Raw genomic sequence first — 10,642 nt, forward strand, 5'->3', positions numbered from 1 at the left:
AGAAATTCCCTGTATTACCACCTGACACCACAACCAGTGACATTTTTTCAACGATTTGACGCGACTTTCGACGGCAACAAAAGATACACCTCACACCCATAAGAAAAGGCAGTCACAAGAAGCCGGTCACTACAAGGAGTATAAGCTTCTAAAATTTCAATTTGCTAGTTTATATTAAAGTTTATTGAGCGATTCATTCATGTAAAAATTGTTTAGATCTTGCTCGTTACTTCTTCCATCAATATTGACAAATAGTGTACTCCAGAACTCGTCGTTCAGAGCCCAGTATTGATACTCCAGGTTTTCTGCCATGCTATTTTCACTAGCAGAGTAATTCAGTGCTGGTTGTATATGTGGGGGCAGTACTTCCTGCGATCCTATCACTGGCGAAGGAAGATTTTGCTGGAACTGGGGGTTTGTTAATTGCGTAGTTGCTCCTGCCAAAGATGCGGCCGTACCGTCAGGGGCGTAATCCAACGAAACACTAGATTTTCCATTTTGGTCGTATGTGTTCGCGTTCTCTTTAGGAACGTTCGTAGGCGAAGAGTAGCTCGTTTCGTGTGATATGTTGGGCGAATTTCCAGGAGGGTAATGAGAATTGGCAAAGGGATTTACGAATGCATGCTGTGCGGATTTGACCCCAGATTTTTCACTAAGTTCTGAAGGTAGCTTATTTTGGAGCAAAGATTTGAACGCAGATTTGCATTGCGATAAAAATGTCTGCGTGAATAAAGATAACACTAATCGCATCTTATTCAAAAAGTGGTTCCTTGGATATTTCAAAGATGTCCGATAAACTAACGAGGCCAAACTTTTGACAACATTCATCGTGTCCTCGGTCATGCAACCATACTGATTCAAAACCGGAATACTGATGCTCAGATAGCGAATTCTCAACAACATACCTGCGGTAAAGATTATTCGTGATGAGTGGAAAAACGGTTCCACTGTGATAGATTCTTCTTTCAAGTGCAGAAAGTGTTTGAGTGCTAGAACGCAAGATTCGGTAGAGCACTCAATTGCTTCTGCCAAATAATCTGGTAGAGATCCTAATTCTGCCATATTTGAACTAAACATAGCCTGCAATGCTGGTTCATGAAGATATGCCTGGACTGAAAAAAAGTATGACATCATTGAATGAAAGGACTGTTCATCATCTTTCGTGAAATCAATGATTTTTCCCTTGAGTGTATTAAGCTTTTTTCGAATCTCTTCTGTGATGTACTTGTTTATTCCATAATCTAGTTCTATAGCCGTTGGTTGTTCCACAGTCGAATTGATTCCATAATGTATTTTTTCGAGAATGCAGTTGAGTCTAGAATAAATGGAAACCATGATGTAGCGTGGCTCCTTTGTTGCCTCCAAATCAATACAATACTGATCACAATAATCAGTCCATTGCACAGGCAACCTTTTTCTTAGAAACAACGAGATCGACACGGAATTGAAATATGTCAATAACAACAAACTCTTGCTCTCTAGATCTTCAGGGTCTTCAAAAGCACAAGCAGCCCTTTTCTTTACAGCTCCTTCTTCTTTGCTATAAAAGAAATAAGGCCTTCCAGTCATACCCAGATCGTGTAACATTGAGACGCAAAGACAGTTTATCATATGGTATCTTCGATGTTGAAATAGTTCGGGTGGAATATACCATATGCACAAGAGTAGTAAAGATTTCAGCAGCTCGAGACTTTTTTCTCCTATCAAAAGGATCTCACCAATCAGAGTTTCAAACACCAATGTTTCGATGCGCAATTGTAGCTCAAGTGGAATGTAACATGGCTCTTCATCTAAAATTGTGGCAACATAAACACAAGATAGAAGTAGAAGCGGTTTTTTTTGTCGCATTGATGCAAGAGTGGTATCTCTAGGCATTTGCAAGATGGGACTTTTCGGAAGTATCTTATCCAAAAACATCTGAAACAGTCTGTCACACTGTTCTTCTGTTAATAACCCTCTTGTAATAATGTCGTTTTCACGATAGTTCAAATTTGCCTTACACATCCGAATTCTTTGCTCAGAAATGTTCACTATGGCAGAGGTAGAACACAAGGATTGCTCTTTTGAAACACTCTCAAGAAACTTGATCTCCTTTTCAAATCGTTGAGTGGAGGACAAACTCTCAAACTTATCAGTCGTTGTGTATGATTGTGAATTGGGATTCACCGTTGACGGCGGAGTTTGCAAAACCTGATGCCGAGAATCATCGTTCAAAACATCCGGACTTATCATCATATGTTGTTGTTTGGCAATAGTTTTGGCTTGTTGATCGATGGTTTTGTTCTTTAATTCTAAAAGGTCCTGTAGTTCCTTTAATCTGGATTCCAGAAGCCGAAATCTAGAGATGGAGCTGCCTGGTCCCGAGGGCTTCTTTTTTTTCCTGGACTGCGTCAGATCAAACTCGCAGGCTCTATTAGCCTTAAGACACCGAACACAGGCACCCAACTGATTCTTGGGATCACCAGGAACGCATTTCACTTTTAAAGCATGGCACGCTTTACAGGCAACTGATCGCCGTTTGCCGAAACCTTCACTTTGCGGTTTTCTTGATATTTGATGACTATGCTCAACGTCTGAGGAAATTTCAGTAGTATCTGAGAAAATTGGGCTTTCAACAGCAACAGGATTGTGAGATGACATTTACGAGATCAACACTTATCTCAACTTGGAACTCAATTCTTGAGACTCCTCTTTTTATATCTCAGACTAAAACTAATTTTCGGAGGAACAAATTGTGCACAGCCCAACTTCGATAAGCTACGTCAAATAGTCGCGGCGATGGTTATGAAACTTGTTCAGAGCGACGATTAAAGTTTCTGGACAATTGGCTGAAGACGAAGATAAATTTGAGATTTATTCATAGTGAGAAAATGGACTCTTTGGGAAAAACATTGAATAATCTCTCTCTCTACGAGGTCAAAGCCTACGTTAGAAAAGCTCAAAATGCGGTTCTCAACTTGAGTGAGATGGAGGCCAAGGTTAGGGAAGCCACGAATAATGAACCTTGGGGTACACCAACAAGTGTCATGTCCGAGATTGCGAGAGGAACTTTCAGTTATCCTGAAAGAGAAGAGATTTGTGCAATGATATTTAGACGGTTTACTGAAAAGTCAGCTCATGAATGGAGACAAATATACAAGGCATTACAGCTCATGGAGTACCTGGTGAAACACGGCTCTGAACGCTTTGTTGATGATGCCAGAGCCAATGTGAACTTAGTAAGCATGCTCAAGTCATTCCATTATATAGATTCGAAGGGAGTTGACCAAGGTATTAACGTTCGCAACAGAGCCAGGGAACTTTCAGCTTTGCTGAACGACGAATCCAAAATTCGTCAGGAAAGAAGAAAGGCCAAAGAGAATGCAAAGAAATTTGGAGCTGTTTCCTCCAACTCGGCCTACATGGGATCCTCATCGTTGAGAAGGGCAAATGTTGTTTCATCGAACTACGACTATGACGAGGAGGATGCCGGGTACGCTGGAAGAGTTTTCGGCGATGGCGGAGTTTTTGGGCAAAGATTTGAAGAGCAAGCTCCCACTAACGCGTCCAAAAAATTTGAGGAGTATGATGTTGAGGACCACGGCAAACCCAAGAGAACCAGCAAACCGTCCGTACAAGCCTCAAGTGTTACAGCGAGCGCCCAACCCAAAGTCGATTTGTTCTCTTTTGACGATAAACCGGCTGCCACCTCAACTGCTGGGCCCGTTTACGATGAAGAAGAAGAATTTGATGAATTCCAAAGTGCGTCTACTCCTGCGCAGGTTGTGCAGCCTCACAACAATCTCACTGACCTTTTGAACGCATCATATGGCCAACATGCTAGCACTCCAGCAGCTTCCTTCCTTCAATCGCCTGTCGCAAACCCTTTCTCCCCGCCACCGTCTAACCAAGTTGAACCAGCTATTTCCCATCCAAAGAAAAAGGAAGATATATTTGGGAGTCTGTTAACGTCTGCCAAAACGAAGACTCATTCTCAGCCATCGACCTCTACAACTGCTAAGACATCTCCTACTCCTGCAACTCCTGCAAAGCCTTCTATCGGGAATGAACCTGGACCTGTGTCGTCCACATCTAAAGAAGAAGTCACTAGTCAAATTCCATCCAGCGGTCAAGGGAATGGGGTTGTTGACTTGTTGTCCTTTTAAAAAGGCAGACCTTCTTTCGCGTAGATATATTTAGTGGTGCACAGATGCATGAAATAATTGCAAATAATTTGATTAAATACACTGTTGATGCCAATTTATTCGTTTTGGATATACGACAGACATTGTAATTGCATATTCAGTCGGGAATATGGAACAGGATTTCAAGATTCATCCAATAGTATCCTGAGATCAACCCCAAAACTAAAGGTGTCTGCCCAATTCACTCCAAATGCAAGCTATGAAAACACGTCCTCTTTGCCAAGTTCCTCTCAGTCCACACAAAACTCATCTATATCATCGGGAAGGGGACAAAGATTACTATCGTCTGCATTGAATAATCAAAAGGCCCAGGATCTCATACAAAAGGGTACTATCAATACTCAGAATAACAATAACACATCGAAGCTCCTTTTCGGTACACTTTTTTCCTTAAGAAAAATAGCTGTTTCATTGTGTACACCACAGGCGGAGACATCACAGGAGGAAGAATTCAATGCATCTAACCTTAATAGTTTCAACTCCCTACAATCGTTCCATACCCTCAATTACAAGTGCCATTACTACGAGACCATGAACGGGTTGAGGTTTGTTGTAGTGACGCATCCCGCGGCCCGTAACCTTCAATCATCTTTGGTTGAGATATACCATTCTATATATTTGCCTACAATTGTCAGAAACCCATTGATGCCCGTTGAATATCGAGAGGATGAGGTTATTTCCAATGATCGCTTTATCCGTGCAATAGATGAATACTGGACGTCACTTGAAGAAACTTTGACGTGAAGCTGTACGAATCATCAAGAAATGAAGTTCGCATTACGAGTTTGACGAAGTGCAGGTTCCACATGCTCTATGTTGAGTGGCACGTATCTTTGCATTATCTCTGTGAAGTATGGGCTGCTCGAGTTACTTAGGCCACTTCATATATGCAGAAGTTTGCGCAACCTGCAAATTAAACTCAACTGAAATTTCTAGGTTTGTAAAATTGCTAAAACTCTGAAAATTAAAAATTGCAACCTTTGCCTTTGTCTCTGAGGGTACTGCTTGATGAAGCCCACAACATCTTACAGATCGAGTGGGTTACTTGACTTCAGGCCTTGCAGACGCTCTCCCTTGTCAGATGATGAAGGGGATCGATATCTTGCTGGCGAGCGGAGACGCAAACGCAGTAGAGAACATTCATCGGTAAGCTTAGATGCAGAATTTGATTCATCTACAGATGAGAACTCAATCAAACGACAACAAAGGCGGAGAAAGTGCGTGGATCCTGATAGCAGTGAAGATGAAGACTACGCTGAGATCACTAGTATTCCCCCTGAATTGCTCAATAGACTCAAGTCATTTGCGTTATTCGAAAACGCCCCGAAATCTTTTTTGACTGCCCTGGGGCGTTCACTGAAACCAGTGCAGTACTTTCCACAAGAATACATCGTGAAGGCTGGCGAACAGGCCAAGGCGATGTATTGGATTTTAAGAGGTACAGTGGGTGTTACATCCACTGACGGTGAAGCATTGTATGCAGAACTAGCGGCTGGGTCATTTTTTGGTGAGATTGGTATTCTTTTCAACAGACCGAGAACCGCAACGGTGGTGGCCAGAACAAAGGTGCTCTTGGGCGTCCTCACCAAGGGTGCATTAGGGGTTGTTTTGTCAGATTATCCCAAGATTGAACGTTTGATTAGAGATGAAGGTCAGGAACGTCTTGCAATGCAGGAGAAGCGAAAACAAAAAACGAAATCATCCGCAAATCTTCTTTTCCAGAGACGTGAAAACTTATTAGTACCTTCGAAGTATAGCAACGACTCGATTACTGCCTTTGAGAATGAACCATTACCTGGTCCTGTTCTTCCTCCGACATCAGATGCTGCCACACCAGTTCTAAAAACTATAAACCCATTCGATCCCTCGCAAATATACATCCAACAGCCTTCACCGATACCTACGGGTAGTATCGATAATTCTATCTCTGTAAGAGAATTTTTGAGCGGCCTACCTATTTTCAAATCTCTACCATCGGACGTGTTCCATGAACTTGCCCTCAAGGTAGAGATTAAAGATTTTAAACCAATGGAATATATATTCAAAAAGGGAGATGCTGGAAGAGACATTTATTTTGTTGTGTTTGGGGAAGTTGAAGTACTAGATGCTGAAAAGGCTAGCCATATCGTTGCAAGACTAGGAAGCGGCAAATATTTTGGTGAGATGTCTTTTTTGTCTTCTCTACGCGATGATCATGATTCCTCTAAGACTGAGACAAGATCGGCAGATGTTCGTGCAGTTTCTGAATCTGAAGTGCTTGTGGTGAAAGGCAACATACTAGAGGATCTATGTAAACGTTATCCGGTTGTTGCAGAAGACATGAAGTTCACTGCGTGCGAGAGGTTAAAGAAAAACGATTCCGTTGTGGAAATGGTTCATTCTGCCGACATATCAGCTCATGATCGAAATATTGTATCTTCCTTGACTGAGGACAGCGGAGGAAAACCAATATTTCAGAGCATCTCATGGTATAATGAGGCATATGGATCAGCACCTCCTAGCCCTCATGATACTGTCATGACGCCATACTACAGAGATTCGGTGAGCACAACGGGAACACAAGATCTCACGAAATCAAACGATTTATCAGCTCCATCTTTGCTATCTGATAAATATTCGAAGCCTGAGAAGCCAACTATTCAATTGTACGTGCCATCACCTAATCCAGTCTCAGGATCGCTTTACAAGTTTGGAAACTCGCTCAGACCTCCTTTTCATTATACGCCTCATGATCACCGTTTACGTTTGTTAAACATCAACAATGGCCGCCGCCGATCTTCTGTTTTATCTTCAGGTCCCTTTCCGGACTCTATCTTTATGAAAATCTTCAAGTATCTCGATTTACCCAATTTGATGAGATTTGCCACAGTTTGCAAGAAATGGAAACAGCTTTTATACCTGGGACCAGATTTGATAAAGACTCTTGATCTAACGCCGTGGAAACGAGATCTTACAGACAATGCTCTTATCCAGATCACAAATTTTGTTGGGCCACGCCCTGAAGTGATAAACATTTCCAGTTGTTTCCACATCACGGATGCCGGTTTTTGTTATATGATCAATGAAATTGGAATACGGGGCCGCATAAAGAAGCTCTATATGAGCAACAACTGGAATATTTCCGCTATGTCTATTATGGATCTGAGCATTGTTGCTAGAGAGTTAGATTTGATCGACTTTTCAAACTGCCCAAAAGTTCGCGATGATGTCATTGAGAGGTTGATTACACCACAAGGATCCAAATATGGTTGCCCGAATTTGCGGACCTTGAATTTATCTTACTGTAAGTACCTGACAGACAGGGCAATGTGCCAGATCGCCAATAATGCCTCGCAACAATTAACGTCGCTCAATCTTACCAGATGTACTACAATCACAGACGGTGGATTCATGTTTTGGTCACAAACACAGTTTCCTAATTTGAGGAAGCTTGTATTACGAGATTGTACCTTTCTCTCAGATGCTGCTATATCCCATTTATCAGTTGCGTGTCCCAATCTAGAAGACTTAGATCTCACCTTTTGTTGCGTTTTGACAGATAATTCGCTTGCAATGTTATATCTTTATTGCAAGTATTTGAGATCTTTGAACCTTTCATTCTGTGGGTCAGCAGTCAGTGACAACTCGCTAGCTTCTATATCTCGCTTGCCTTGTTTAGAAAATCTCTCTTTGAGAGGATGTATCAGGGTCACTCGCCAAGGAGTCGATAAGATCTTATCAAATCTTCAAAATCTGAAGTTCTTAGATTTGAGTCAATGTCCGAGGGTGGATACGTACCAAGGCAAGGCCGTAGAGCCATTTGAAAAGCAACCAGGGTCCAGGAACGCTTACCTTAAAATTTCGCCATATCGACGAATTATTCAAGTAACTTTATAAATTAACGAATTCATGACTTCTAGATTCACAATCAATCACGTCTAATAGACAGATATGTAATTATTTATTCTCTCTTTTTGGTTTTGAGCAATACATTCCGCAATCCATGTTATATTTCTGATTTCTTGCTCCTTCGATCTGACGTAGGCCCATATCGTGCTAATGGTAAATTGTTGGGTAAAGGCATCTTTACAGAGCCTCATCTCGTACTCGTAGAAATGGTCCTCGAGATTCTTGTCGTTCGTAGTATCAAAAAAGTTGCGATACTCACCTAAGGAAGTAATGATTGTCTTTAAATTTTCAAGATCATCACTTTGAGCCATTTGATGCTGATAAGCGGTGTTGGATAACTTCCCAAGTGCTGGCAAAAGTTTGAGCTTATCATCAGTTCCAAGTTCCGTATCAAGCGAATTGATGCAAATATTGATAGCTCTTTTATCAGCCTCAAAATTGATCAGCCTTTCCATTATTTCATCGGAAGGTGAGGGAAGCTTCGTTTTGCAAAATTGCATGAAATCTTCCAAATAAGCTTTATACAAAGCATTCTTGATGATTTCTATGTTCATGTCGTCCAAATCATCAACCGAGAGACAATTTTGAAAGTAAGGAGCTAATGGCGTGTCAATGAGTACAGTTTGATAGAGTGAATCAATATCAGTAGCCACCGAAAGAGTTGGCAATGTTTCAAACCATCCCAATGGGTGACATCTCTCAAGAATTTCAGATCTGTCTCTTTCGTGGATAGTGCCCGTAATCATAAGAGCCACGTTGTCAATCATATAACCATAGGTTATATAATCCATGAATTTAGCGAGTGGTTCAGTCGCCTGTGACCTTATATATCTGAACTGCTCCACAAGCTTTTCGTTCAGCTTTTCCTCGATTATAGTGGTTGAAAGCGAGCCTGAGACATTTGAAAGAAAATTACCATAATCTGTGGCGGAAAGTTGCAACTTCAAATCCTCCAAAGAATCGCACTGAGTGAGATTGATGTACTGAGAGGATTTGAGTAAACCATCCCTGTACCCACGCACTAGACCCTCAATGAATCCGCTATCAATATTGAAAAATAGACCTTCCATGACTCGAGAATTGAGAAGCGAGTGCTGTTTTTTCTCTATGCTGCTGCATGAAAGTCGATCGGCTTCGTACGGGCTCATAATTTTACGTCGATCTTATAAAACAGATACGTAGAAAACGATATATTGGACCCCATGATGAGTGAATCAACGGGCTTACTTTTGGAAACATTATGGAACGAGCTTCCTACAGAGGTTGAGAATTTGCTGGATACCTCTGAGGCTTACAAAACGGATGCGCTGAAATTTCTTACTGATTTGTTAGATCAGGATAGATCAGAGACTTTGCTTTCTACGAACGTGAAACCAAGCTTCGAGACCGAACATTCTGGACACACTTTGATAGAACGAATTGCAGAGCTGGAATCATCGCAACGAATCCTAGAAGCACAAATTAAAAAGTGTGTCCATTCAAACCTAAACAATTCTCTAAAACTAAACAAGGTCTATACTGATTGTGTCTCTATGTTCAAAAATGACTTCAATGAATGCCGCGAATTTCTATCCACCAATTTCAGCAAGTCAGAAGATGCTATGGACACACAGCAGAAATCGGAAGAGAGCAATTGGAAAGATTTACTAAAAACTCAACATCCGTACTCGAAACATGAACAACTGCAAGAAAATCGGCAATCGTCGTCTATCATTTTGAGCAAAATGGATAATATTATGGACATATTAGAGCTCCCTGCTCTTGCCAATGCTTGTGTAAAGACGGGCCATTATGCTGAGTGCGTAGAAATTGCGTCACATGTGCGAAGGCTGTCAATCAGGTATTCAGACATTGCTATCATTCAGAGAGTGGAGCATGATGTTCAACTCGAAATAAGAGAAATGGTGAATGGACTCATACGATTACTGAACACCGATCTTCGCCAATCTTCGATCATAAAGATTGTCACTTATTTGAAGCGTATAGGCCCATTCCAGAAAAGGCTAAAAGAACAGGAGGATAACAGATTAGTTCAGGAAAGAGATACAGAATTGGTCAGTAACGAATTCCTACAAAAAATATTCCTGAAGTCTCGTTACCAATTCATCTTGAATGAGCTCGATGTGCTCGTTCCATTGAAGAAGAGCAACTCTATTGACAACTACCTAAAACGGTGTGTTGAAGTAATCAGAGAGCATTGTTTTCAAACTGTTGTGACCTTTGAGTCTATATTCCCAAATGATAATAGCAAGGCAGTCAAGAATCTCCTTTACTCTTTTATCAAATCTTTGATATATCGTTTATGTGAAATATTGAAAGAGAATTGGAGCCAAGTTGGAGATACAAATAAGGATGGATTACTTTTGCAACTCATCTACTGTTCTCAGAGTCTCGGGAGAATTGGCGGAGATTTCAATGTCATAATTCTTGATCAACTGAAGGACGCTATTGATAAAGAGAATTGGTGCACTGTTCTAAGGAAACAGCGTGAGCTGATAAAATCTTTGAGCAAAAGCATGGACGAACGCAACGTTCACAAACCAATTGATGTGTAGATAAAATATTTAACG

At 41.1% G+C, this 10,642-nt stretch overlaps 6 protein-coding genes across 6 annotated transcripts; 4 read left to right on the plus strand and 2 right to left on the minus strand.

Annotated features, from left to right (window-relative positions):
• Positions 1-174: 174 nt before the first annotated feature.
• Positions 175-2,640, minus strand: HPODL_04746 (uncharacterized protein; the record flags this gene model as incomplete). Its single annotated transcript, XM_014081093.1, has 1 exon — positions 175-2,640. One exon carries the CDS (start codon positions 2,638-2,640, stop codon positions 175-177), a length of 2,466 nt encoding a protein of 821 aa, XP_013936568.1.
• A 230-nt stretch (positions 2,641-2,870) lies between these two features.
• Positions 2,871-4,145, plus strand: HPODL_04747 (putative epsin; the record flags this gene model as incomplete). Its single annotated transcript, XM_014081094.1, has 1 exon — positions 2,871-4,145. The coding sequence occupies one exon, from the start codon at positions 2,871-2,873 to the stop codon at positions 4,143-4,145; it is 1,275 nt and encodes a 424-aa protein (XP_013936569.1).
• An 87-nt stretch (positions 4,146-4,232) lies between these two features.
• Positions 4,233-4,928, plus strand: HPODL_04748 (uncharacterized protein; the record flags this gene model as incomplete). Its single annotated transcript, XM_014081095.1, has 1 exon — positions 4,233-4,928. One exon carries the CDS (start codon positions 4,233-4,235, stop codon positions 4,926-4,928), a length of 696 nt encoding a protein of 231 aa, XP_013936570.1.
• A 264-nt stretch (positions 4,929-5,192) lies between these two features.
• On the plus strand, positions 5,193-8,060 carry HPODL_04749 (F-box/LRR-repeat protein 13; the record flags this gene model as incomplete). The annotated part of the gene is made up of 1 exon (XM_014081096.1): positions 5,193-8,060. The coding sequence occupies one exon, from the start codon at positions 5,193-5,195 to the stop codon at positions 8,058-8,060; it is 2,868 nt and encodes a 955-aa protein (XP_013936571.1).
• A 41-nt stretch (positions 8,061-8,101) lies between these two features.
• On the minus strand, positions 8,102-9,220 carry HPODL_04750 (V-type proton ATPase subunit d; the record flags this gene model as incomplete). The annotated part of the gene is made up of 1 exon (XM_014081097.1): positions 8,102-9,220. The coding sequence occupies one exon, from the start codon at positions 9,218-9,220 to the stop codon at positions 8,102-8,104; it is 1,119 nt and encodes a 372-aa protein (XP_013936572.1).
• A 54-nt stretch (positions 9,221-9,274) lies between these two features.
• HPODL_04751 (Conserved oligomeric Golgi complex subunit 8) lies at positions 9,275-10,627 on the plus strand (the record flags this gene model as incomplete). The annotated part of the gene is made up of 1 exon (XM_014081098.1): positions 9,275-10,627. One exon carries the CDS (start codon positions 9,275-9,277, stop codon positions 10,625-10,627), a length of 1,353 nt encoding a protein of 450 aa, XP_013936573.1.
• Positions 10,628-10,642: the final 15 nt, after the last annotated feature.

The sequence above is a fragment of the Ogataea parapolymorpha genome, chromosome II (genome assembly GCF_000187245.1).
Source record: "Ogataea parapolymorpha DL-1 chromosome II, whole genome shotgun sequence".
NCBI lineage: Eukaryota > Fungi > Ascomycota > Pichiomycetes > Pichiales > Pichiaceae > Ogataea > Ogataea parapolymorpha.